Below are 25,066 nucleotides of genomic sequence, written 5' to 3'. Positions count from 1 at the left end.
ATGTTTGTTTAAAAGTCAGTTGGAAAATAAATAGTAATTTTTTTTGCATGTTAAAATTATTTATATGGGCTTTGCAATAACATTTAAATAATGATAAGCAAGGTTTTTTTTTTTTTTTTTTGTTACAAATCAGTATGTTGCACAGTACCTCGAGATTGTTTATCGTTCTATTTATGTAAACACACTAATACAATGCTTATTGTTTGCGCCTCCTTTTATGTAAATAGTATACACCCTTCTAGTATACTGCTTATTTACCTTAACACACTTGTTTACATTGTCACGTTAGCCTCAAGCGATTAGATAAACAGATAAGCGCTTTGCTGCACACTGTATAAGCTGTTTGAGGTTACAAACCAAATGTTTTTCATAGCCTCTTAGACAACAGGTTGTGAGAACAGAACTGCCTTTAGCTGTCCACATTAATGCTTTACAGTGGTAAACTAGTCTAGATGTTTTAATCACCTGCTCGTCCTTATTTAATTATTTTTGTGTATTTCTCCTAGCCGGCGGTGAAAGTCATGGGGGCGTTCCTAGACAAGCCCAAGACTGAGAAGCACAATGCGCACGGCGAAGGCAACGGCCTGCGCTATGGCTTGAGCAGTATGCAAGGATGGCGTGTGGAAATGGAGGATGCACATACGGCCACTGTGGGTTTACCGCACGGCCTTGACGACTGGTCTTTTTTTGCTGTGTACGATGGGCATGCAGGCTCGCGTGTGGCCAACTATTGCTCCATGCATCTGCTAGAGCACATCGTGGCAGCGGCACCAGCTGGGGAATTAGGCCGCAGTGTAGAGGCGGTGAAGAGCGGCGTGCGCGCCGGGTTCCTGCGCATCGACGAGCACATGCGTGGCTTTGCCGACCCGCGCAACGGCCTGGATCGGAGCGGCTCCACCGCTGTGGCTGTGCTGCTGTCACCTGAGCATATGTACTTCATCAACTGCGGTGACTCGCGCGCACTGCTTTGTCGTGACGCGCGCGTCCGCTTCTCCACACTTGACCATAAGCCATGCGATCCACGGGAGAAGGAGCGCATCCAGAACGCCGGTGGCTCTGTCATGATCCAGCGCGTGAACGGCTCTCTGGCCGTGTCGCGCGCTCTGGGCGACTATGACTACAAGTGTGTGGAGGGAAAGGGCCCCACCGAGCAGCTGGTTTCCCCCGAGCCAGAGGTATTTGAGATTCCCCGTGTACCAGATGAGGACGAGTTTGTGGTGCTGGCCTGTGATGGTATATGGGACGTGATGAGTAACGAGGAGCTGTGTGCATTTGTGCGTGCCAGACTGGAGGTGTCTGATGACTTGGAAAAAGTGTGCAATGAGGTGGTGGACACATGCCTGCACAAGGTAGATGAGCTTTTTTCCTGTTGTTGGGAGTTCTCTATTTTTTTTATCATAGTATAATTCTAGAAGCTGTAGTCTGCAGTACTTCAGGGCTTCCCCTCCCCCCCGTCCTTCTCATCCATCCTATTTTCTAAGTGTGATTAACTCAGACCATAATTTCAATGTTTCCTCACGCTACAAAAGGAGCTAAAACACAATTATTAAAACACTTATTATGGAAGTCAAAAGGCAGGATGGCAGTTGCTTACATTTTGTGTAAAATACATTTTTTTTTTTAATGTTTTTGAATTTTCTAATCAGTGGTAAAACTCTGAAGATAGTAATGCTTGCTTTAGCAGAGTGAAAATGTTTTCTAGTAAAAAAAACAAAACAAAAGAAATGTAGACTTATCATGTAAGGTTTTTAAATTCTCTTCTTATCCCAAGGCAGTTTTCTTAATTGCAGTTTGTAGGGTTGAAAGGTTTAATTTTAGACTCCTGACCACAAGGCACAAGTTCTAGTTTCAGTGACACTTTTTGATAGATGCCTAAAGTTGACTAAACAATAGTTAGCATTAGGCAGAAAATCTCTGGACTATTCCTTTCATCTTCCTAGTTTGAAATCTTTTTGCTCTTCTAGTATCTAAATAGAAAATTTTCACTTTCTCTTTTCCCTACAGGGAAGTCGAGATAATATGAGTGTTGTGTTAGTGTGTTTGCCAAATGCACCCAAAGTATCAGAAGAAGCAGTGAAAAGAGACGCGGAGTTGGATAAGTTCCTCGAATCTCGTGTGGAAGGTGAGTATTTATTTATTATTTAATTTTTTTTGCCCACAGAATGAAACTCGAAGCAATTCAGTGCTTATGGGATGTCTGTCTTAAAAAAAAAGCAAAATCAGCTAATTGTTTGTCTCATTGTCTACATTTATTTATTTTTTTTTGTGAATGAACTGAAAGCTGGAGGGCATTTGTGCTGAAATGACACTACAGAGCCAGCTACACATAATAAGCAACAAAGCCATTTGTCCAGTGCTCCACAACCACCAGGGGGCCCCTAATCAGTGTTATTTGCTGATTCATGGTTCTAATCAGGGGGAAAAAAATTGCTGAATGGTTGGCTAAGTTGTTTAGGCTGTGCCGCAAATTCACACCACCAGTACTTTTGATTTATATTATTTACTCATTCTATTCAATTCAGTGGTTTGGAACAAAGCGTGTGTGTTTAAAATTGTGTATTTCAGAAGGGTCAAACAGATTTGGATAAAGATTTTTTTTTTTATTATAAGTTTTTACACTTGGTAGTTATGTGATCATTTAGTTTTACGGACTTGGCAGCACCCTGCCTGAAGAACACAGCAGGGCAGGAAGTTTCTTATTGCTCATCAGGTGAATGGTGCTTCGGAGAGGCAGATTAAAAGAAAAGAAAAAAAAACCTCCAGCTTCCTCAGTGCCTGTCCGGCTCTGCTTGTGTTTCTAAGCTCACACAGCCACTCACTGCTCAGCCTGAGAGAAAATGCAAAATTATAAAAGAGAACCTAAAGCTGGATTCAGTCACCTCATGCATAGTTTCCTTGCTGATTCGCATTCTGCAGAACTGTGGTCAGTGTGCTTGGCTTTGACAACCGAACGTTTGCTATAATGTGTTAACCAGTCTAGGAGTATGAGTATCTTTTTTGGTGTATTTTGTTTAGTGCTCACATAAGGCTTGTGTTGGCAGACAAGTAGGTGCAGTAGCTGCTTCAAAGATTCCATAAATCTGATGGAAATCAGAAAGAAAACATTCGGTGGACATTCTTAAAGCATCTTTACATGATGACTACTATTTCAAAGCAACACACTTCATTTGTTAAGAAATTGCACGGTGGCACGACTTTCCACACACTACCTGCCTCTTGTCACCTTGTTTAACTACGTTACAAATTATTGAAGGATGCATTCTTAAGCTCAGTAAAGAACAGTTTTAATTTAAAACAAGAAAGTCGCATGGACGCCTAGCCTAGAAGTAAACATAACAGCGCAGTGCAAAACAGTCATGCATGCAAGAATAGTAGAACATCGGTTATGTGTAATGTGAGAACTCACCAACTCCTAGCTAAAAGTTCAGCCAGAGTCTTGCTTTTGCCACTTACTATATTGGAGACAGGATAAAATAAGGACTGTGTCTGCACAGAGATGTCCCTGGAAATGTAAGAAATAATTGCTTCCTTTTGGGCAGTGCTAATTTGCTTAACTAGCTAAACAGCTTGTCATACTTTAAATTACACTAGTTGTTCCGGGTTCACACATGAGACTATGCAGAGTACTGAAACGTTCACTTGCCCACGGGGTGGGCTAAGAACTGTATTACTTGCCCAACCATGCCTTTTAAAATAATTTAACAGTTTGACAGCGCTGCTTTTGTTTTTAGTTCTTTTTGACTACCCTTCCCTGTTCCGTCTTGCGTGCTGCACATACTTTGGCAAGCATATGCGTGTTTAATGTAGTTTTGCAGATTATGTAAACTCATGGGTTTAAATGTTGGGTCATAGTTGGGGTAACGTTGTGGTAATGTTTGGCTGCGTGCTGAGAGGGCCTTAGGGATTTGTCAGCAATGCTCCTCAAGCTAGGAATGTGCTGGCTGAACATCTATCTGGCAGCAGGCCCAGAGCAGTCCAACTGAGCTGTAAGGGGTATCCTTCTTTAGTCCCCCTGCCCTTTTTAACTGTGTCCCCATCTCCACACTCTCCCGCACTCCCTCCACAAGATGTTGTTAGCTGCCATTCACCAAGTTTATACCCAAAATGCTTTTTATCCCAGGTGCTGTAAGGCTGCTTGTGAAATGTCTTCTGGCTGTCATTTCCGATGGCCAAGGGATGTCCCATGATCTCAGCCTGGCATGTGTTCATGTGTGTGTGTGTGTGTGTTTTTTTTTTTTTTAATGTATTTATTGTTTTTATTTCTATTTTTAAGAACTCATCGAGAAAGCAGGGGAAGAGGGAATTCCTGATCTTGTACATATCATGAGAAACCTTGCCACAGAGAATATCTCCAACCTTCCACCAGGGGGAGGCCTTGCCAGCAAGTGAGCATTCACATGCAGTACACAATTATTTACACAAACGTGGTCACCTAAATCTAGTGTGCTAAAAGTTTGCCAGAGGTGCCTACATTATATTCTATATACCTACACTGTTAATTGTATTGTGTTCTGCATTCCCAGCATCCTCTTGTTTTTTTTTACAGCTTTGATTTTATTCATCACCATATATTTATTGAATTTGTCTGGGAAGATTAAACACCTGGAACAGTGACGCTTGTCTGAAAATGTTTTTTTTTTTATTTTTTTTTTATAATAATTACAGGCACAGTGTTATTGAGGCTGTGTATAACCGGCTCAACCCCCAAAGAGAAGACGATGGGGTAAGTGTTTTCTCTGATCTTGCATTGTACTTTTAGAAAAAAAATTGATGCATCTTGCCCATCAGCTCTATACTACTAATTCTGCTTAGTCTTAGTCTTTAGTAATCTCATTACGAGACTGTGTTACGGCTTCTTCTCCTGCTCTGCTCTGTCACTCACTCACTCACTCACTCACTCACTCACTCACTCACTCACTCACAGCCTGATCAAAACAGCCCCACAGCTGCAGTGAGCTCATCTCTCCCTGGGCAACAGCAACAAAGCACAAAGGCTGAGATCACCACACCAAAAAAAATAAAAAATACACAACCCACACACAAAGCACTTAAGGACCCAACAAGACAAACCTCTTGAAAAAGTTTTCTACAAACACAATGCAGCCAAGTGATATACCGCTAACATTTGAGTGGCAGGTCACTGTTACACCCATCTCACTGTAACTTAAATTTATGGCAAGTATCACAAATCTAGTCCATAGGAGACCGCCTACTTAAGTTACTTTTAATGTGTACCTAACTAACAGGCTTTTATGTGTTTTAAAAAAGTACAGGGTTCTGTTAGTGTTTTTCCACTGTATGTTCATACAGGAACTAATTTTATCCCCCTGTCATTAGATTACATAATGAAAGAATGTGGTGTGTCCATACAGTCAGGATTACTGCTTTTGGTTTGTCCTAGCATGATTATGATATGAAATTATAGGTGCTGAGGCTTGGTGTTGGGACTCCATGAGGGTTTGTCTGGTGTGTGAATGGTTGTACCCACAATTAATAATGCTTTTTTTTTTCCCCCTTTACGATTATATTTTATTATTATTATTATTATTTATTATTTTTTTTTAAACCAACATTGTTAATAAACCTGTTGTATTCAACAAACATGAACTTGTTCCCATGTTAATCCAAGTGGCCTTTTTGTTGAATGCTGGCAGCACAAGGAGAACTGTGGTTTCGTGGAATAAAACCCAAACTTCCTGGAAATTGCCACAGAATGTAAAAGTGAAAATCCTATTGGATTACCAAACTCTATACGGGGGGGGGACTCGTAAAAAAATATACAGATATTTTGTATTTGCTAAAGCAGATAAAAGGAAGCACAGAATGTTTCATACGATCTTGCTCATAGTGATAGTAACTGGATATGAGTCTGGGGTCTGAACTTTGGTGGATTTGGAAGATGTTCCTATAACCTCTTATGTGGCTTGTCTCCAGATGTCAAATTCAATATCGAAACATTGTGATCCTGGTAATGTGGTGGCAAAATATAATTACTGTAAATATTATAACTGAAGCTTATGTTTATTGCCCCTAAACCACAGGTTCACTTTTATTCTAAAAGGGCATGTGTTGTGTATAGTGGAAAAAGCTTGGAAATTTCTGTAACATGCACCCGAAAGGCGTTGTCCTTGTGACTGTTTGTGAAAGTGTGTGTGTGTGTGTGTGTGTGTGTGTGTGTGTGTGTGTGTGTGTGTGTGTGTGTGTGTGTGTGTGTGTGTGTGTGTGTGTTCTGTACTGATCAGTCTCTGCGTCTGCTGATGTTTTTTTCTACTCAAGTTTATAATGCGACATGGCATTGCATTCGTCAGTGCACTATGCTGGCATTCAGTTCGCATGTCCGTCTCCCCTTCCTGTGTTCTATTGTTACCACATCAAATTAGAGATCTAGATACTTAGCCTATGTTAAAAAGATTCAATTTGGTAAACAATCTCGCTAAGTAGGTGAAGTTTAGACTTACGCAGGTCATGTTTGTGTTTGTTTGGTTGAGTCACTCACTCATTATATCAGTTGTTTGTAGTGTGTCATGCCTCTGAATGTTCTGTGACAAAGCACAGCCGTTTATTTAGCCTGGGGATTTACATCTCTGATTTAAATGTTGGCACTATGACTGGTAATGGGTTGGCCTTAAGAAGAGGAATATGAAAGGGCGGATGGTGGTAGATTTTGTGAAAAGGTTGGGAGGAGCATAGGGTGACGTATAAGGTATGCGAGGTGGAATTCATTCTATGCAGGAGATGCAACCTTGGAGACTGTAAGGTGTTGGCAGGGGAAAGTAAAGCTAGACAGCATCAGATGGTGGTCTGTAGGATGGCTTTGGAGGTGAGGAAGAAGAGGAGGAGAGTGAAGACTAAAAAAAGAACTAGATGAGAGATGAGAAAAATTGGCATGATTACAAGGAGATGCGGCAGCAGGTAAAGAGGGATGTGGCAAAAGTCAAAAGAAAAAGGCATACGAGGAGCTGCATGAGAAGTTGGACACTAAGGAAGGAGAAAAGTATTTGTAGCAATTGGCCAGGCAGAGGGACCGAGCTGGGAAGGATTTGCTGCAAGTTAGAGCAATAATGGATGCAGATGGAAATGTGTGTTGACTAGTGAGGAGAGTGTTGAGAAGGTGGAGGGAGTATTTTGAGCAGCTGATGAGGAAAATGAGAGAGAGAAGGTTGGATGATGTGGAGCAGGTGAAGCAGGAAGTGGATATGATTAGTAAGGAGGAAGTGAAAGCAGCTTTTAAAAGGATGAAGAGTGGAAATTTGGTTGGCCCAGATGACATACCAGTAAAAGTATAGAGATGTTTAGGAGAGATGGCAGAGGAGTTTTTAACCAGAATGTTTACCAAGATTCTGCAAGGTGAGAGGATGCCTGAGGAATGAAGGAATGTGCTGATACCAATTTTAAGAATAAGACAGATGTGCAGGCTGAGAGAAGAGGTGGCCATTTGTGAGCAACAGTATGGTTTTATGCCGAGGACAAGCACCACAGATGCAACATTTGAGGGTTTGAGTTTGTTGATTGAGAAGTATAGAGAAGGTCAGAAGGAGTTGCATTGTGTGTTTGTGGATCTAGAGACAGTGTACGACAGGGTGTTAAAAGAGGAGTTGTGGTATTGTATGAGATAGGTGTGTCAGAAGTATGTGAGGGTGGTGCAGGACATGTATGAGGACAGTGTGACAGCAGTAAAGTGTGCAGTGGAAATGACAGACTTCAAGGTGGAAATTGGATTTAATCGAGGATCTGCTCTGAGCCCTTTCCCGTTTGCAGTGGTGATGGGCAGGTTGACGGCGAGGACAGGATTAGAAACGAGTTTATTAGAGGGACAGCGCATGTAGGATGTTTTGTAGACAAGGTGAGGGAGGCGAGATTGAGATGGTTTGGACATATACAGAGGAGGGACATATGGGGTATATTGGTAGGAGAATGCTGAGGATGGAGCCACTAGGAAGGAGGAAAAGAGGAAGACCAAGGAGGAGGTTTATGGATGTGGTGAAGGAAGACATGCAGGTAGTTGGTTTGAAAAAGGCAGTTGTAGAGGACAGGGGGGTATGGAAACGGATGATCCGCTGTTGCGACCCCTAATGGGAGCAGCCGAATGAAGAAGAAAAAGATCTGATCATAGTTCCTACAGTAAATGGTCATGTACTGTTATTGAAATGCTTATTCTGCAATATCAGTGACTAATCCTAACCTGCCTTGAAAATCTTCATACTTTTCAGTTTATACACTATTTTAAACACTTTTTTAAAATGTATCTAAAATCCAGTAGCAGGCTGTGCATTTGGTACCTGGGCCTTCAGTGGGGACTTAATCCACCTCTTAATACCACCACTATCATGTCGCAATTATACCATCAATACTGTACAAAAACGCAATAAAACAACGCGTGGCATTACAGAGAAAAAGTTTCACATATGGAGGGTGAATACTTTTTTACTAAAGCAATAAGCTCCAAACCTCTACACTGCAACCACAACTGTGCCACCCACATCTTCTGGAGCAGTTCAGAAATAATATTTGTCTAATAACATGACATTTTTGTAATAAAATACAACCTACTCACCAGAGATGCAGACTCATAATCTGCACCGCTCCTCAGAGGCTGTAGTGCAGTGGTACCGCTCGTATTCACTGTTCTGGAAGTGGTGAACAAACCCTTTCCCAGGCTGAGACAAGCTAGCTAGCTTCGGGGTTGGCCGACCTCTCCTCACGATGTCTAGCTTTTCTTGATAATGGATTTTTAAGAATGTCCAAGACCAAATCAATTTCTCTTCCTCCGTCAGTTATTGTGGGAATTAAAAAGTCTAATTTAGATGTATTAATGTGTGCAGAGCGCTACAGATGTGTTTTACTAGGACTATTCTGGGCCAGCCAGCTGGCCGTGTGAGGCGAATTTGAAATCTGATTGGTTAAAGAACCAGATTTATTTCTAATAGAGAATAAGATAAAAAGGCCAGCACTACAGACTTTGAAGGCCCTGGGCAGATTAGATTGACTTGGCAACACATAGAGGCTGAAATCTGATTGGACAAAAATAATAACATACACGTACTGGAAGCAATGCAGCCAAGAGAAGCACTACGAAATGAAGATAATAGACTGTTGGAAATAAATGAATACAATTTCATGAAACAAATATCAGAATTTAGGTTGTAAATGTAGGTCAGTGCTTCTGATGGTGTTTAGGCCAGCAGAGAAGGCTTTGACCGCCCGCCACTGCTAAAATCGCGTTTAAAACATTGTCTATCAGGGTTATTTATTGTATCGGCATTTTACACATTTACATATCCTCGCCCATAAACGTGATGAGAGAAATGCAAACCCACTGATTTGAGTCTAAATATAAAGTGCTAGCAAGTAGGAATGTATATACCGTATTTTCCGGACTATAAGCCGCTACTTTTTTCCCCACGCTTTAAACAATGAAGCGGCTAATTTATGGATTTTTCCTGGGTTTTTCCCGGTTTTACAAGCTTCAAGCCAAAAAACTAAACCCCATAACAATTAGACCAATGAAATTGCCGAACGGGTTTAGGTGAACCAATAAAATTCTTTATAATAAATCGCGCTCCCACTGAATCGGGCCGCACAACATCATAAATATGGATAATGTTCCTCTGACATTTGACCTGCCGCTCACTCGGACTGTCTACAGGAAATGCGAATCATTCGTCACGCTGAAAACACCCGGGCATGAAAAAAAGCACTTCACCTGTGTTCTGAGCTGCACGCCATCCGGAGAAAAGCTTCACCGATGGTGATTTTTAAACGCACCACGATGCCAAAAGAAAAACTCCCAAGAGAAATAGTTGTGAAAGGAAGGAGGAAGACAGTGAACAATGACTTTTTTGGTAGGCTACTGTTTAGATACAAGCCTTGTAACAGACACTGTCTTTCGTTAAAGCCTGTGTAAAGTTCATTAGTTTCAATGTAGGAACCTGCGGCTTATAAACAGGTGCAGCATATTTATGTTCAAAATAAAAATCTTTATAAAATTCAGTGGGTGCGGCTTATATTTGGGTCCGGAAATTACGGTAAATATTTCTCTCGCTTCAAGATTTTGATATGATGTGATTGCTGATTTTATGCCTAGTGAACAGTACATGTACTTTGCCAAATTATGTTGAATGATAGATGATAGTGTAAGTGATGAAATCAACTAATTTGTGTTGCTGCTGTTCTGCAGCACTGAATGTAACTCGGGTCACTTCAAGACGCTTTTGTCATTTTAATCAATTATAACTGACAATGAAATGAGACAATGTTTCTCCAGAACTCTGGTGCTACATAAAACAACATAGCGCTACATCATTTAACATAGAGCTACATAACAGAACACAGAGCTAAGGACTAAGTAAGTCGTCCTAACCGTATAAAGTGCATTGTGTGCAACCAAGTGCAAACAGTGCAAGACAACAGACAACACGAGACCGTGCCCAACACACTAAATAGCGCCAACCAGTGAACCTGCTCTATATGTTATACAGTACAATGTGCAAAAAAGAGAACTGTAAACAAGGTTATTTGTAAACATAGACACAAAAGGTTGTGCAAAACAGCAGCAATCGAGTAGGTGCAAAACACCATGTGTACTAGAAATGGTTTGCAAGCATGACCTATTGTTAATGAATAAATTTGTGGCAAAATGCTGTGGCATAAAAGGAATAAAACACATGCTGTAATAGGAAAATAATCAACCTCATCACGTCAGCAGTATTTTTTTTTTCTAATAATTTGCTAATTGAATAGGTTCTAATGTTCTAACACACAGTGACTCGCAGATCTTCTGACAAACATGCCGGTTTGTGTAAATTTGTTAAGAAATCAACCCACTGTAATAAAAATCTAAAAATGCATTATTAACACACATTTACTTCTGGAAGTGTGAAGTCAGATTGGGCAGAAAATCTCCCAAGTGGTAATTATTCGGGGAAAGCTGGTTTACTTTATTTTGGATTGGTCTCTGTTGGCTTTAATATAATATTCTTGTTGTCTATTCTTGGTTTGTTTACTCTTTTATGTTTTTGTTTGGTTCTTCGAACATATTTATACTCAATACTTAAGTCTTAATTCTAAAAATTATTTTTCTTTTTCCAGTAAGGCACTAGAGCTTGCTTTTATGTTTATACGTCTTTTAATTAATAACTATATCTTTTATTTCTGTTTCTTAATTTTTTTCTCTGCTACCTCTGTTTGCTCCCTATAGAATGTTGCAGACCTGGAAGACCCCTGGTAGCTGCCCACCTGGAGGGCCTATGGCCTTAAAGGATCTCTGTTGACGAGACCCCCTTCATACTTGTGTTCCCCCTTTTTTAAAGATAAAATTTATAGATTGATTTAAGTCATCAGTAATAATTTCAAGTACAATGGCAAACAGCCCAAAAGGATTATAAACTCCTTTTTTTTGTTTCTTTTTATTTTTTTTGTGCAAAAAATGAGGGAATGGATGACTTTTAGCTTTAGACAGTACACATCAAACCAGTAAAGACAGTTTTTGTGCTTATTTTTTTTCCCCCTCTGTGGTTGTCTGTGTTCTTGTTGAAACTTGGCTATGGAGCAGTGCACGCCCATAAGCGTTGTGGTGCCTTTTTCTAAGCGGCTATGGATGGAGGACTTGGGCTAGTGGCTGTTTCATAGCCTTAACATCTACCCCACCACCACCCTTCCTAACCCACCCCCTCCCAAGCACAATAGAGCAGCCAGACAACTTGAGACCACTGCTACCCTCTGGACGTAGGGGGTATGGACCATCACTGGCTTTAATCAGGTTTTCTTGACTGACTGTTGCATGTGGGACATGTCTGGAGAACTTGCTATGTTACTACATAACCTGTGTGGAAAAGTTTGAAGCTTGATCGTGTTTTTTTTTTTTCTTTTTTTCTTTTTTTCTTTTTTTCTTCCCCTTTTACACCCTACTGCCCTCCCCCAACATGTGCTCTGATAGATGCTGAAGGAGAGACTGCATCAATATTGCTTAATTCTGCAGTTGATCACTTATTTGGTTGTTAAAAGCTTTTAATCCTGCTGTTTCAGAGAATATAGATTATATATATATATATATATATATATATATATATATATATATATATATATATATATATATATATATATATATAAAAAATGATTTATATATTCATATATTTTTTCCTCCTTGAGTACAGTGTCATTTATGGCTTACTTTTTCAGAAGCAATAGACGTGACAAAGGTTTTTCTGAGTTGTTCTGCGTGAAATCACTAGAGTTTGATGTCACCGATCACACCTTAGAGCCACTGTTTGTTTTTGTTTGTTTGTTGTTGTTGTTTTTTTAATAAGCATGATTGCAATGTGACGACATTGTAAAGAAACATCGGCTGTTTTATATTCACCCCACATTAACTCTTCAGCTCTCAATAATTGAATTGCTGATCTCGATCTTACCAGATAAATTGTCTGTAAACACATCAGAGGGTAAATGATGAGATGCCAGATGATTCGCAGCATAGGATGAAAACTGACCATACAAATAATAGCCATCTCTCTTTCCTGTATAAACAATTGTGTGTGTGTGTGTGTGTGTTTGGTAAAGAACTGTGTGAAATATTTCAATGGAATTCAATTTAACACCCTCTGTAACTGCAGACATTTTATGTTCAGGATTGATATTTTAATTTAGTTCAACTTTGTTTAAAAAAAAGAAAAAAAAAGAAAGAAAAAAAAAAAAAGAAAAATAAACTAACTTTCGTGCCAGTATGGAATTATACTATTGCTGAGAGTTTGAAGATTACTATCAGCACAAAAGAACAGTTTGTTGGATTTATTTTTGCGCTTATAACATGTACATGATTTGTCAGCATTTTCACAGCGGCTACTATACCGAGTGATTAGAAACCTTACAAGTGATTTGACATGGAATGACGTGTGTGTGTGTGTGTGTGTGTATGTGTGTATACGTGGGCCGGCATCTGACGAAGGAATTGTGAATTATAGTAAACAACCTGAGATTGTGCAAGTTATGTGCTTATGTAACACGACTCTCTAAAAACAGTAGGCTAAAAGGAATCCTTGGTGCCCAGTGAAGCCTCACTACTTCTCTGCTCCAATCTTCTCTGTATCCTATCTCTGGCTTCCCCCCCCCCCCCCCCCCTCTGCCTCAGTTCTGACTTTTTCAATGCACAACAAAACTCTTGAATCAGCCTGCCCCTCCCTCCTCCTCCTCAGCATGCATTGTAGAATGAAATTTGTTTGTTTGGTTGGTTAGCAGAACACGAATACAAGCTTTATGATGAATTTGCGTATTATTTTTAGATTTGGCGTACAAAGTGTAAGGCTCGTTTTGCTCTAATGCATTTTCAAGAGTCACCGATGACTTGCAGTCTTGACTAATGGTGAACTCGAGCAGAACAATAAAGATCAAGTAAAAGCTGTTTCTTATCTTGTATTCTAGTGCTACTTTGTATGAGCTTGTCCTTGTTATTGTCACAGGAACAATTGGTTTTTGAGGTCTTTTCGTTGAATAATTTAACTACTGTAACATTTTCACATTCTCAAAGACTTTTAGGGAGTTCTAGGCTCGGGTCAACTGTTGCAACATAATTCAAAACCTTGACGGCTCCTATTTTTATCTGAAAAGTAAAGAGTAAAAAGTAGAATGCAGTCTTTAAACAAAAATTGTTTAAAATAAATTATAAGGACAAAAGTATTGGAATAACCATCTTTTCCAGCCATGTGCGATTTTTCTCCAAACTGTTAACACAAAGTTGAAGGTACTCAATTTCTTTGAATGTGGAAGCATGACAATTTGCCTTCACTTGAACTTAAAAACCCGAACCTGTTTTAGCATGTGCCTCGGTGAAAAAAAACCCCCAGCTCCATGAAGATATGCTTTACACAGGTTGGAGTGGAAGATCCCCTGCTATTGAACACCTTTTGGGCTGAATGTGACCACCGACTGCACCCCAGACCTCCTCACCTCACCTGACTTTACTAACACCCTTGTAGCTGAATGAGCACAAATCTCCATAAGCACACTCCAAAATCTAGTAGAACATCATCCCAGACTAATGAAGGTTATTGTAACTGCAGATGGGGACTAAATGTGGAATTGGATGATCAAATGTTATGGATGGAATTACAAGCATGAATGTAAAGGGGAATCTTCGGTATTGTTTTATGTGTGCAACAAGGAGGTAAGAAGTTGTCTCCAGCTCATCATAATCTGCATCTCAAGATGCACTTCCTTCCATTAATCTTATAATAAACTATGTTTGTTAGGGACAGTTAGCACTTTTCTTTAGCAAAATGTTCATATAACACGTTTAGATACAAGTTTGTCATTATAAGCACACAAAAAAATGCAAGTACCATTGGTGCAAACAGACAGTGAAGTAGGATAGAAAACAAGTCCAAAGTGATGTACAGATGGCATGGTCTCCACAATGCAAATCGAATATAGGGCATAAAAAACAATGAGTATTCTGCTATACAGTCTATTCATGTTTAACCTTATTGAACATCTCTGGAGAGATCTAAAAATCGCCATCCAACTTGCCCGAGCTTGAGAGGATTTGCCATGAAGAATGGCAGATCCAGGTGTTCAAAGCTTTTTGCATCATACCCCAAAAGACTCGAGGCTGTTCAACTAAGTACTGAGTAACGGTTTAGAAATCTTGTGTACATATTGTCTGTACATTTTTTTAAAAATGTACAGAGATTTCTAGTATTCTGTTATTTTCTTTGCCATCATAGGATATTAAGTGTAAATTAATGAGAAGGAAAACAATTTGAACGATTTATTTATTTTTTTTTAAAGGAAATTTTCTGTCACACACCTGAACATGTAATGACATTAGCAAATCTCATCGGTTACATTTTGCATTAGGGAAAGTAAGATTCACGGTTTTGCATCGACATAAAAGTTAACGATATCAAATGTGCATCGTATACAATTTACAATCGTATACAATACAATGCATGGTTTTTAACATATGCATTGGTGATATAGGATTTATTTCTAAATAATAATTAGTAGATGCACTGTACTTTTATTATTTTGAAAGTGACCAATAATTTGTGACCAATATTTGATATGTTGATTGAATTCTCCTCAATAAACCGTTTCTTAAGCGCGTTCTCCCAGCATCACTGCTGCTACGTGAACGAAGCGTCACAACATTACAGAGACCGAGGCGTGTCCTGAGAGTCAAATAGAATACAGATTAACATGGCAGAGGTAGAGCTGCATCTTCCTGGAGACAGAACAGGAAAAGAACCTTTGTTTTTGTTTTTTTTGCACTACAAAACCGTTTGTTAAAAGGCCACGTGTTAGAAGTTGGAAGGCTCTTAAGTAAATTGATGATTTGCTGTCTGTCTGAACCAAAGAAATAAAAGTGAACTATCTGCACCATATTGAATTGCATGGCATCATATTTTTTTTTCCATTGCATTGAATTGCATTGTATTGAATCGAATCGAAATCGGAAACGCACTGCAGCGCAAATTATTATTCACACTTTCCGGTTTGTACTTCACTTTGTATGCTTCTTTCACATGTGTTCCAGCCCTGCCCTCTCACCTGCTGCAGCCATGTGCACTCTAAACACCAATGTTTGCATTAAATGTGTGCATTTCCATTTCGGCTTCATTTCTGGAAAAATTCGTAATTAACTGTGTAATGTCTCGAGTTGTTCATCTGAGGTTGCAATTTAGATCCCTATATTTAAGACCCGCTAAGGACTAAAGGTTCTTTTATGTATACAGTCCTGTGTTAACACTTTAGTTTATTTTATAATTAAAAATTATATTTTTAATAATAAATTTCAGTATTTCAACATTAAACTCCATAAAAACAATTCCCTATAAGTATTTTGGTCTATCATGCGATCCGCCAAAAGACCGGGTAAATCAGCGAAACTAATCAGTTATGTGGCAAATAACCGGAGCGTGAGATTTGAACCGCGGTAAAGCCAGGGATTACTGTAATGTATGTAAATGTATGTAAGAGCTGCAACAACTAATCGCTAATAATCGTTAATAAAAATTTGTTGTCAACAAATGCTGTTCTAGTTGGGCTTGCGAGAATGGTGGACAGTCCAGGGTCAACCGGCAGCAAGAAAAAGTGTGCGTCCCAAGTCATCCAAGGCATGGGAACATTTTATATTAAAACCAACAAAGAAAAATGTACCTGGAAGTAATGCAAAGCAGAGCACGGGTGGCATGGAAGTACCACAGGGATGCATGAGGACATGAAAAGAAAACACGCTGGTGTCACGAATAAAGGTGAAACATCTGCATGGTAAACAAAAAGTGTAGAATCCTCATCATGTGAAATGGTGTAGTTTAATGAAGTGCTATTGTGTACTCTTCGGGACAGTCGCACTGGATCTGTTCTGTAGTGACTCGCGAGCTTCAGGTTGTGCGACCACCGACATGGTGACTGATTCAATTAGAATGTGGTGAACAAACACTAAATCTAAAAGCAGCAGTAAATGATCACATTTTTAGTCACTGTTGTGGTTTTCAGCGAATGATGCATTTGTACACCAATGCCCTTATATTTAAATTATGCATATATTAATTATTATACAAAATTTAATAAATTATATATTCTAGATGCTTATATCTTCACAACTGAACAACATATCTGTGTATTTTTTAAACAAAAATTTATAAAACAATGTTGTTTTTTTTGTTTAATCATGGGTGTCAACTTGCCATTTTATTATTATTATTTTATTTATTTTTTACCGAATCAACCTGTAGGAGTGAATTTGTTCGAAGAGAAATCCACCATGCATGCGCTCCTCAACAAGCTATACCCTTTACAATGTCGAAATTAAATATCGTTAAATCAATATGTGGCTTTTCTAAATTACACTTTTATACATAATTAGCCCGAATTAGGGTTTTATATACTTACAATAAGCAAAACATCTAATTTAAATAAATAAATAAATAAATAATAAATCCAAATGAATCGCGGGAAAAAACCGTCCGATTAATCGATTATCAAAATAATCGTTAGTTACAACATTTGAATATGTATGTATGTATCTGTGTGTGTGTGTGTGTGTGTGTGTGTGTGTGTGTGTGTGTGTGTGTGTGTGTGTGTGTGTAAGTGTGTAAGAGAGCGTGTGAGAGAGTGTAAGGGAGGAAGTGCACGTGAGGGAGGGAGTGAGTGAGGGAGTGCACGCGAGGGAGTAATAGTGGACTCTGGACTTGAAGAAGCAGCGAATATATATATATATATATGAGCGCGTGCTGACCCGCGGGTGCCACTGACTGCCGCCGAGACGTGAAAACAACAACAACCGCGTCGTGCGATGAGTCTGAACCGACTTGGCAAAAACTCCACAATGGAGCTAAAGGAATATATAGAGAATTCGGATTTTCAGCATGATGAAGAAGATCCCCCCAATCCCGGGCACGAGCAGCGCGTGTCAGTGGGCGCCCAGGAAAGCGCGTACACGCAGATCAAGCCGTACGCCGGGATGCCAAAAGAAGTGCTGCTCTTGTACTCCAGTCAGGCTCGATACCGGATCCCGAGAGAAATCCTTTTCTGGATGAGTGTGGCGTGTACACTGGCGCTCATCGCCCTCACAATCACACTCATAGTCCTGGCTCCTGCCTGCCTGAGCTGGTGGCAAACCAGCCCGGTGTATCAGATCTACCCCCGCTCATTCAAAGACTCGGACGGAGACGGGGTCGGAGACCTCAACGGTAACTCACACTGTGTTTAACTAACTTTCATTCATTCATTCATTCATTCACTGCTGCTGCTGTCACATCGTCCTAGGTGTTGATCAAAAGTTTACAATAAATCCAATGCAGTATTTGTATAACGGTTTTCCATTTCAAATGATCCATAAGCAGCTTTACAGAGATAAATAGGTTATAGGATATACATTTATAAGTTTAACCCTAATGAGATGCCAAGATACAGTACAAACAAACAAACACACACACACACACACACACACACACACACACACACACACACACACACACACACACACACACACACACACACACACAGTTTAATGGAGTAATGTTTAACAAGTCTATCTATAGTTTAACTCAATTACGTGAGTTTTTGTACTTAGTCCACCACTGAATAGAAGGATATGAAATAGGGTATTTTGAGGCAAAACTTCACTACATAATGTTTACAGTTTGAAGAGGAGGTGGAGGTTTCAGAGAAAAGGGAAAGCATTTATTTATTTATTTTACGTTGTTTGCAATCTTCCATGCAAGTGTCCGAGGCATCAAAATGACAAAACTGCAACTTGAAAGATACAAAGCATGATGGAAGATTGCCATGTTTGAAGGCCTATCCTTTGACCACCGTTTATCGGTTGTTCTGTCACTATCTAGAATCTTATCTACAATAATTATAGTTAAGATTATTCAGTTATGTAACAAAACTTAAACCCGTAACATAAATGGACTCCAGTGACTTTATGAACAAGGTGGCAATAAAGATAAGCTAGGGCAAATCTAATCACATCACTGCAATATGTACATTTCTATATGATGTGATAAACTACAAGGTTATCTATAACTGCTTCTTGTACAACATACGTATGCAGGAATCAAGGAAAAACTGGACCATTTTCAATACCTAAACATCAAAGCAATCTGGATCAGCCCTTTCTACAAGTCTCCCATGAAGGACTTTGGCTATGATGTGGAAGACTTTAGGGATGTTGATCCTCTCTTTGGAACCATGGCAGACTTTGATGAGCTGCTGTCCAGCATGCATAGCATGGGTGAGCATTAATCCAATCCCGAAAACCGTTTTGCATTAATTAAAAGGAATTCGATAAAAATCATTGCAAATACTGACCTATCGCCGGTTAGAATGTGACAAAAGAGTGTGACTGCTGCAGGTTTGAAGCTGATCATGGACTACATTCCCAACCACACTAGTGATAAGCACAACTGGTTCCAGCTCAGTCGTAACCGCACCGAGTACTATTCGGACTTCTATATCTGGGTGAACTGCACCGAGGACAGGCCGCCTAACAATTGGGTATGATTATGCATACTAAAAAAAATTTATTATTAGTGACCATTGATCTATTCATTTGTATTATTCTATTGTTATGATTATTATTATTATTCGCCGGTTCACCACTATTCCTTCCTGGACCACTTTTGATGAATACTGACCACTGCAGACCAGTTAAACCCCACAAGAGCTGCAGTTTTGGAGAAGCTCCGACCCAGTCGTCTAGCCATCAAAATTTGGCCCTAGTCAAACTCACTCAAATTCTTACTCCTGCCCATTTTTCCTGCTTTTTACACAACTCACTAACAAGTGCCATGGTTATCAGTATAATCAGTGTTATTCACTTTACCGGTCGTAATGTTTTGCCTGATCATTGTATCTTGAGCCTTCTTTATTTTCGACAGCAGACAACATCTGATTGAAAAATTGCAGCTATTGTAATGTATTTTAATGCACGACACATCCTCAGGTGAGTGTGTTCGGGAACTCCAGTTGGACCTACGATCCAGTTCGTGGGCAGTGCTACTTTCATCAGTTTCTCAAAGAGCAGCCGGATCTCAATTTCCGCAACCCGGCCGTGGTAAAGGAGATGACGGTAATAAAGCACACAGCATAAAGTGTCACTAATATCAGCGTCCTAGCTCCAGCGGTTAAGGCGCTGGGCTACTGATCGGAAGGTCGGGCGTTCAAGCCTAGCTGCCACTCTTGGGCCCTTGAGCAAGGCCCTTAACCCTCTATGCTCCAGGGGCGCCGTATCATAGCCGACCCTGCGCTCTGACCCCAGCTTCTAAGCAAGCTTGGATATGCGAAGAACAAATTTCACTGTGCTGTAAGGTATATGCGACAAATAAAGGCTATTCTATTCTATTCTATTCTATTCTATTCTATTCTATTCTATTCTATTCTATTCTATTCTATTAAGCGCTTTTGACGTACCTTGACACCTAAGATGCCTTGCACAGAGCGAGGTCTTTACTGGTGATGGCATGGTGATGTTCTGATGCTGAATTAGATGAAGGGAAAGAAAGAGCTTTCCATGTTATGGAGAATCCGAGTAAATGTTGTGTAATACCCTGCAAGCTGTCATTATGTCGGGGGGTCGAGTCACAGTAGCCTCTTTATCTCTGGAGCACAGGCACACAGTATCTCACCTGGGCGTCAGGTTCACCACATGAGCTTAACATCACCTCACTACAAGCTCATTTGAGGAGGGTCAAGTATACAAGCAGCTGTGCATTCGACCCCTGTCTACTGTATGTTTCAGGCTGATAGTCTTATCACTGATGTGGATTATTCTTCTGTTCTTGAACAGGCTTTTATGGATTCTTACCATTATGAGTTGATCATCTTTCTCTTTAACAGGACATCATCCATTTCTGGTTAAAGAAAGGGGTGGACGGATTCCGCATGGACGCGGTCAAGCACATCCTCGAAGCTACGCATTTAAGAAACGAACCCCAGGTGGATCCCACGCAACCTCCTGTGAGTCATCATGCAGTTTAAACGACAAACCAGCTATTATCTTTATCCACTGTAATACACGGCAGTCACTTCTGTGGACAGCATTATTTATAGATATTGAACATGTAGACAAACATTATACCTCTTATTGTTGTTCTTGAAAGCCATACTTTTTTTGATGAGATCATTTCTGCATTCACACTTTAAATAAGTATGAAATATTCTTCAAACGTGCACGACAAATAGCACCGTATGTGACTTTGTTCTCAGTTAAGTTCCAATCATCCAATCATTACACAACAGGGGCGGATTTGGAAAATAATTTATGGAGTGGAAATGGGGTGGCATGAGAATTATCAGAGGTGGCAACACTGAAGCAAGCATCCTTGCATTATTTGTATTTATTGAGGTTCTTAATTAAGCGAAAATATTAGGCTACACTATAACCGGGCGATTTCATATGCATGTATAGAATATTTTGATTGCTGCACTAAATAACACACTGACGCACTGCCAGACTTTTGCTGATAATTTTTTGCAAGCAATACGCATCATAATTCATTTTCACTTTTTGATTAGTGCCATTCTTACAAGTGTTTCTAGTATTGCTAGAAAATTTGATCCTAAAATTTGATCATACATTTATTTATGCAAATGAGGTTTTGTCTAATTAAATATGTGTAGATCTATATACTTAAAACAAACAAAAAAAACTTTAAAGAACTGAAAACACAATTGAAGGCAAATATGTGTGTGTGTGTGTGTGTGTGTGTGTGTGTGTGTGTGTGTGTGTGTGTGTGTGTATATATATATATATATATATATATATATATAAATTACCAGGCATTTTTTTTTATCTTTTCAACAGGCTAGATTTGGTCTGTGCTCATGATAGCTTCATAGTGATCTTGGCTGATTTGAGTGGAACCTGGTGTTTTTGTATCTATCTCAAGATTGCATGTTTTCTACACAATAAAATGCTTTTCTGCTCAGTTATAAATAGTGATTATACAAGTTACTATATCCAACCTGCTAGCTAAACCCGATCTGGCCATTTTCCTGCAAAAGCATTTCCACCCACAGAAACATCTCTCACTCTGTGTTTTTTGTTTTACGCACCGGTCTGTGTAAACTGCAGAGACTGTTGTGTTTAAAAAGGAGCTTTTCTTTTCAGCTGTTTCTGATTCACTCAAACCATCATCATCTGACACCAAATATCGCATCTCCCTCACAGAGATCACACTTTTCTTTATTCAGATTTGTTTGTGAGCATAAGCTGAAGCTCTTGACCTGCATGTATTATGCCTTTAAAATGTTCACAATTAGAAACATCAAAATAATATTTATAAATAATTTGTATCACAATTGTCAAATCTATCTGAAGTGCCTTGCCATAAGTGTTCGATTATTGTATTCTGAATACTAATTATGTGCCAGTCCAGAAAAATGATCTGTAAAGTCCAGACAAAAATCAAGAAAGTGAATGTCATGCTTGCAGAGGTGATAATTCTGAGAAGCTGTTCTCTCTATGTAGAATCTGATTTTATTTTCTTCCTGGTCTCTTTATATCTTATGGTACAGGAGACAGTGGATACGGAATTTGAGCTGTACCATGACTATACATACACGCAGGTTGGCATGCACGACATCCTCCGAAGCTGGAGAGCAGACCTGGATGAATACAGCAGGGAGCCAGGACGCTATCGGTACTGCTGTATTTTGTTCTTGAATCTTTCCTGTGTATACAAGAACAAGGATATTTTTATTTGTATTGTTTCCTTGAGATGATCTATAGTTTAGATATTTTCCCAAACAGGTTTATGGTGACAGAGTCATATGACTATGAAGAAATCGACAAAACCATGATGTATTATGGAACCAATTTTGCCACAGAAGCCAATTTCCCCTTTAACTTTTACCTGCTTGACCTCCCTGATGGCCTGTCTGGATTGAGAGCAAAGGAACTGGTGGAACTCTGGATGTCGAATATGCCCAAGGGGAAATGGCCAAACTGGGTGGTAAGTTGCATCAGCTTTTATTTATTTGCCAGAATGTTAAACAGTTATACTTGATGTCTACATGAATACAGTATACCTTTAAAATGTCTATGTAGGTAGGGAATCATGACAAACCACGCATGAGCTCTAGGGCCGGTCAGGAATATGTTCGCGTTGTCAACATGCTGCTGTTAACGCTACCTGGAACCCCCACTACGTACTATGGAGAGGAGATTGGCATGGAGAACGTCAACGTTTCTGTTATACAGGATCCTTTTGGAAAGTTTAACCCAGTAAGTGAGGCATTACGTATAGCATTATGTATATGATGCGTTTTGTTCCTTGGGTCAAAACTTTCAACACTCAACTTTGCTTGTCTAGAATAACAGTCGGGATCCTCAGAGGACCCCCATGCAGTGGAACAATGGTCTTAATGCTGGCTTTAGTGATAGCAAAAATGGTACCTGGTTGGACATGGGTCCAAACTTCTCCACCGTCAATGTAGAGGTATGTGTATTATATAATATATCATCATGGAACTTTTTTTTAGACAGTGGACTATATTTTCTCTATTTAATATACATTACATCTATATAAGTATATGAATTTGTATTGATAGGGTAACTGTGCTCCATTATATTTTTTATATAAATCCATCATTATCTACACTAAGGTTGGCATATTTGTATTAGAAAAACCCAAAATGTCACCAAATATATAATTTACAATCAAAAAGAGGTGTCATGGTGACATGATTATAAACAATATCTTTGTATTTCATATACAGTAAAGTAGCATAAGTCTGCACATCTCAAGGGTCCTTGGTTTTAATATTGTACTTGGTTTATTGTCCTTGTTAAGTTTCTGAGCAGTTTTGCATTTAAGTGCTCCAGAGGTGTAAAGAGTAGCTGAAATCATACTTGAGTAAAAGTATTGATACCTTACTGCAAAATGTACTTCATTACAAGTTCAAAGTCACTGATTCCAATATGACTTGAGTTTAAGTCTTGGGAGTATCTGATTTGAACGGTATTTGAGTTTCGGACTCGCATTGAACGTAGGCTCAAACATGCACTAGTCCTCAAAACCAAGACAAGTTAGTTTGATCAATTTTCTGAGGTTTTATTTCCTAAAATACAAATTAAATTGTACACCTAAACACAAACATTAACATTATGAATGAATGAAACAAAGATCAAACAAGTCAGTCAAAAAAATTATTAATAAAATAAAGTAAGGCAATCTTTTAATAATGGATCTTCAATTAACAAAAAATGACTACCATTTGACAAAGTAGAAGAATCTTTAGTATTCAATGGACAAATAAAATGAAAGTAAATATTTTTAGATAAAGTAAAACCAAATATTCAGGCTGACTGCGATTTGATTTGGAGTTGTTGGACTTTATTTAAGCTCTTTTTGGGTTGAAAATGAGGCCAGCAGTGAAAAAAAGACGCTCACAGGCAGCAGATGTGAGTAGGGAAGTGTTGAGCCTAAATGACCTCTTCAACAGAGGTACAAAATTTAATTGGTAACGCTCATTGTCCATTACAATATACTGGAGTAAAAAGTACACTTATTGAATCCTAAATGTAGTTGAATATTAACTGATACTCAGTAAAACTAGAAAGTAGCCAAAAATTACTTGAGTACAGTAACAAAGTACATTTACTTATACTTTACACCACATTTGGTGACGCCCAGATGAGGATTGGTTCCATTTTGAGTCTCAGGAAATCTTATCTTGCGATTGCCACAAATAGCTCACTCATGAGGGATAAACTTATAGGGACTAATTTATACATTCAAAATGTAGATATTTTTTTATGTATTTGAATCTGCTAAAGCTGCTTTGGGACAATGTCCATTGTTAAAAGCCAGTAGGTGCACCGGTTAAACTAAATTGTCCCAAGGTGTGTGTATTTGCAGGCATTTGTCCTGCATATTAACCAGGGTTTATATTTGCACCTTGTATTATGTGTTTATAGCATATGGTCCATTATTCTAACCAGGATAAAGCGGTTCATAAAGATAAATAAATAACGTAGCACAGACTGTTTAACACTTCAGTACTTCAACATTACTTCGTATCGTTCTCGTGATAAATGTAGACATTTGGAATTAAAGTTATGTATGTGTGTGTGTATGTAGATTCAGAAGGGCAACTCGGCTTCAGTATTGGAGCAGTACCGCAGTCTGGTTCTGCTCCGAGAAAAGGAGGTAACGCTGACCCGAGGCTGGCTCTGCTACATCTGGGCAGATAATAACGTGTTTGCCTATTTGCGTGAGCTGGATGGACTAAACGAGGCGTTTCTGGTACTCCTGAACTTTGGCGAAGATACAGAAACGGACCTTTCAGCCATTAGCGAGCTGCCAGATCATCTCACCGTTCACTTCAGCACGCAACCTGGGACAGCAAGCAGCTTCCCCAAATCCAAAATCAAAACCTCAAAGGGCCAGGGACTGCTGCTGAAGTACTCCACCAATCAGCGCTTTCACCCTAACCACGAGTCTGAGTGTTACGTGTCTGAGAAGGCTTGCTTCCTAAATGTCCTTAATATTTTGTACCAGTGCTGAAATGAATAAATGCATGGGGCTGAATTGCCAATCACCCCTACAAGGCTCAACTG

At 39.3% G+C, this 25,066-nt stretch overlaps 3 protein-coding genes across 4 annotated transcripts in view; all 3 read left to right on the top strand.

Annotated features, from left to right (window-relative positions):
• ppm1ba (protein phosphatase, Mg2+/Mn2+ dependent, 1Ba) overlaps nt 1-13,403 on the top strand; it is a 39,523-nt gene extending 26,120 nt beyond the window's left edge. For both annotated transcript variants that reach the window (XM_083540064.1, XM_083540065.1), the window contains exons 2-6: nt 507-1,349; nt 2,005-2,122; nt 4,274-4,385; nt 4,666-4,723; nt 11,198-13,403. In XM_083540064.1, the coding sequence (XP_083396190.1) occupies nt 522-1,349; nt 2,005-2,122; nt 4,274-4,385; nt 4,666-4,723; nt 11,198-11,227 (1,146 nt within the window). In that variant the 5' untranslated portion in view covers nt 507-521 and the 3' untranslated portion in view covers nt 11,228-13,403. The remainder of the gene's footprint in view (nt 1-506; nt 1,350-2,004; nt 2,123-4,273; nt 4,386-4,665; nt 4,724-11,197) is intronic.
• The window catches only part of LOC310725217 (uncharacterized protein), a 222,464-nt gene that overhangs the window by 30,105 nt on the left and 167,293 nt on the right, over nt 1-25,066 (top strand). The gene's annotated exons all lie outside the window — the stretch shown is intronic.
• On the top strand, nt 17,185-25,062 carry slc3a1 (solute carrier family 3 member 1). The gene is made up of 10 exons (XM_083539990.1): nt 17,185-17,687; nt 18,557-18,736; nt 18,857-18,999; nt 19,448-19,573; nt 20,341-20,460; nt 22,021-22,145; nt 22,256-22,457; nt 22,553-22,729; nt 22,818-22,943; nt 24,588-25,062. Exons 1-10 carry the CDS (start codon nt 17,291-17,293, stop codon nt 25,011-25,013), a joined length of 2,022 nt encoding a protein of 673 aa, XP_083396116.1. The 5' UTR covers nt 17,185-17,290; the 3' UTR covers nt 25,014-25,062.

Source organism: Silurus aristotelis (genome assembly GCF_946808225.1).
Source record: "Silurus aristotelis genome assembly, chromosome: 4".
In the NCBI taxonomy this organism is placed as follows: Eukaryota; Metazoa; Chordata; class Actinopteri; order Siluriformes; family Siluridae; genus Silurus; species Silurus aristotelis.
The sequence above is the reverse complement of the archived record's forward strand: the minus strand, read 5'-3'. Positions and strand labels throughout refer to the sequence as shown.

What these genes read in the sequence shown, in the direction of transcription:
- slc3a1 (XM_083539990.1), top strand. Translation starts at nt 17,291, where the DNA reads ATGAGTCTGAACCGACTTGGCAAAAACTCCACAATGGAGCTAAAGGAA. An exon ending in CGGGGTCGGAGACCTCAACG is followed by an intron (nt 17,688 to 18,556) that starts GTAACTCACACT and finishes ATACGTATGCAG; the next exon opens with GAATCAAGGAAAAACTGGAC. An exon ending in AGGGAGCCAGGACGCTATCG is followed by an intron (nt 22,146 to 22,255) that starts GTACTGCTGTAT and finishes TTTCCCAAACAG; the next exon opens with GTTTATGGTGACAGAGTCAT.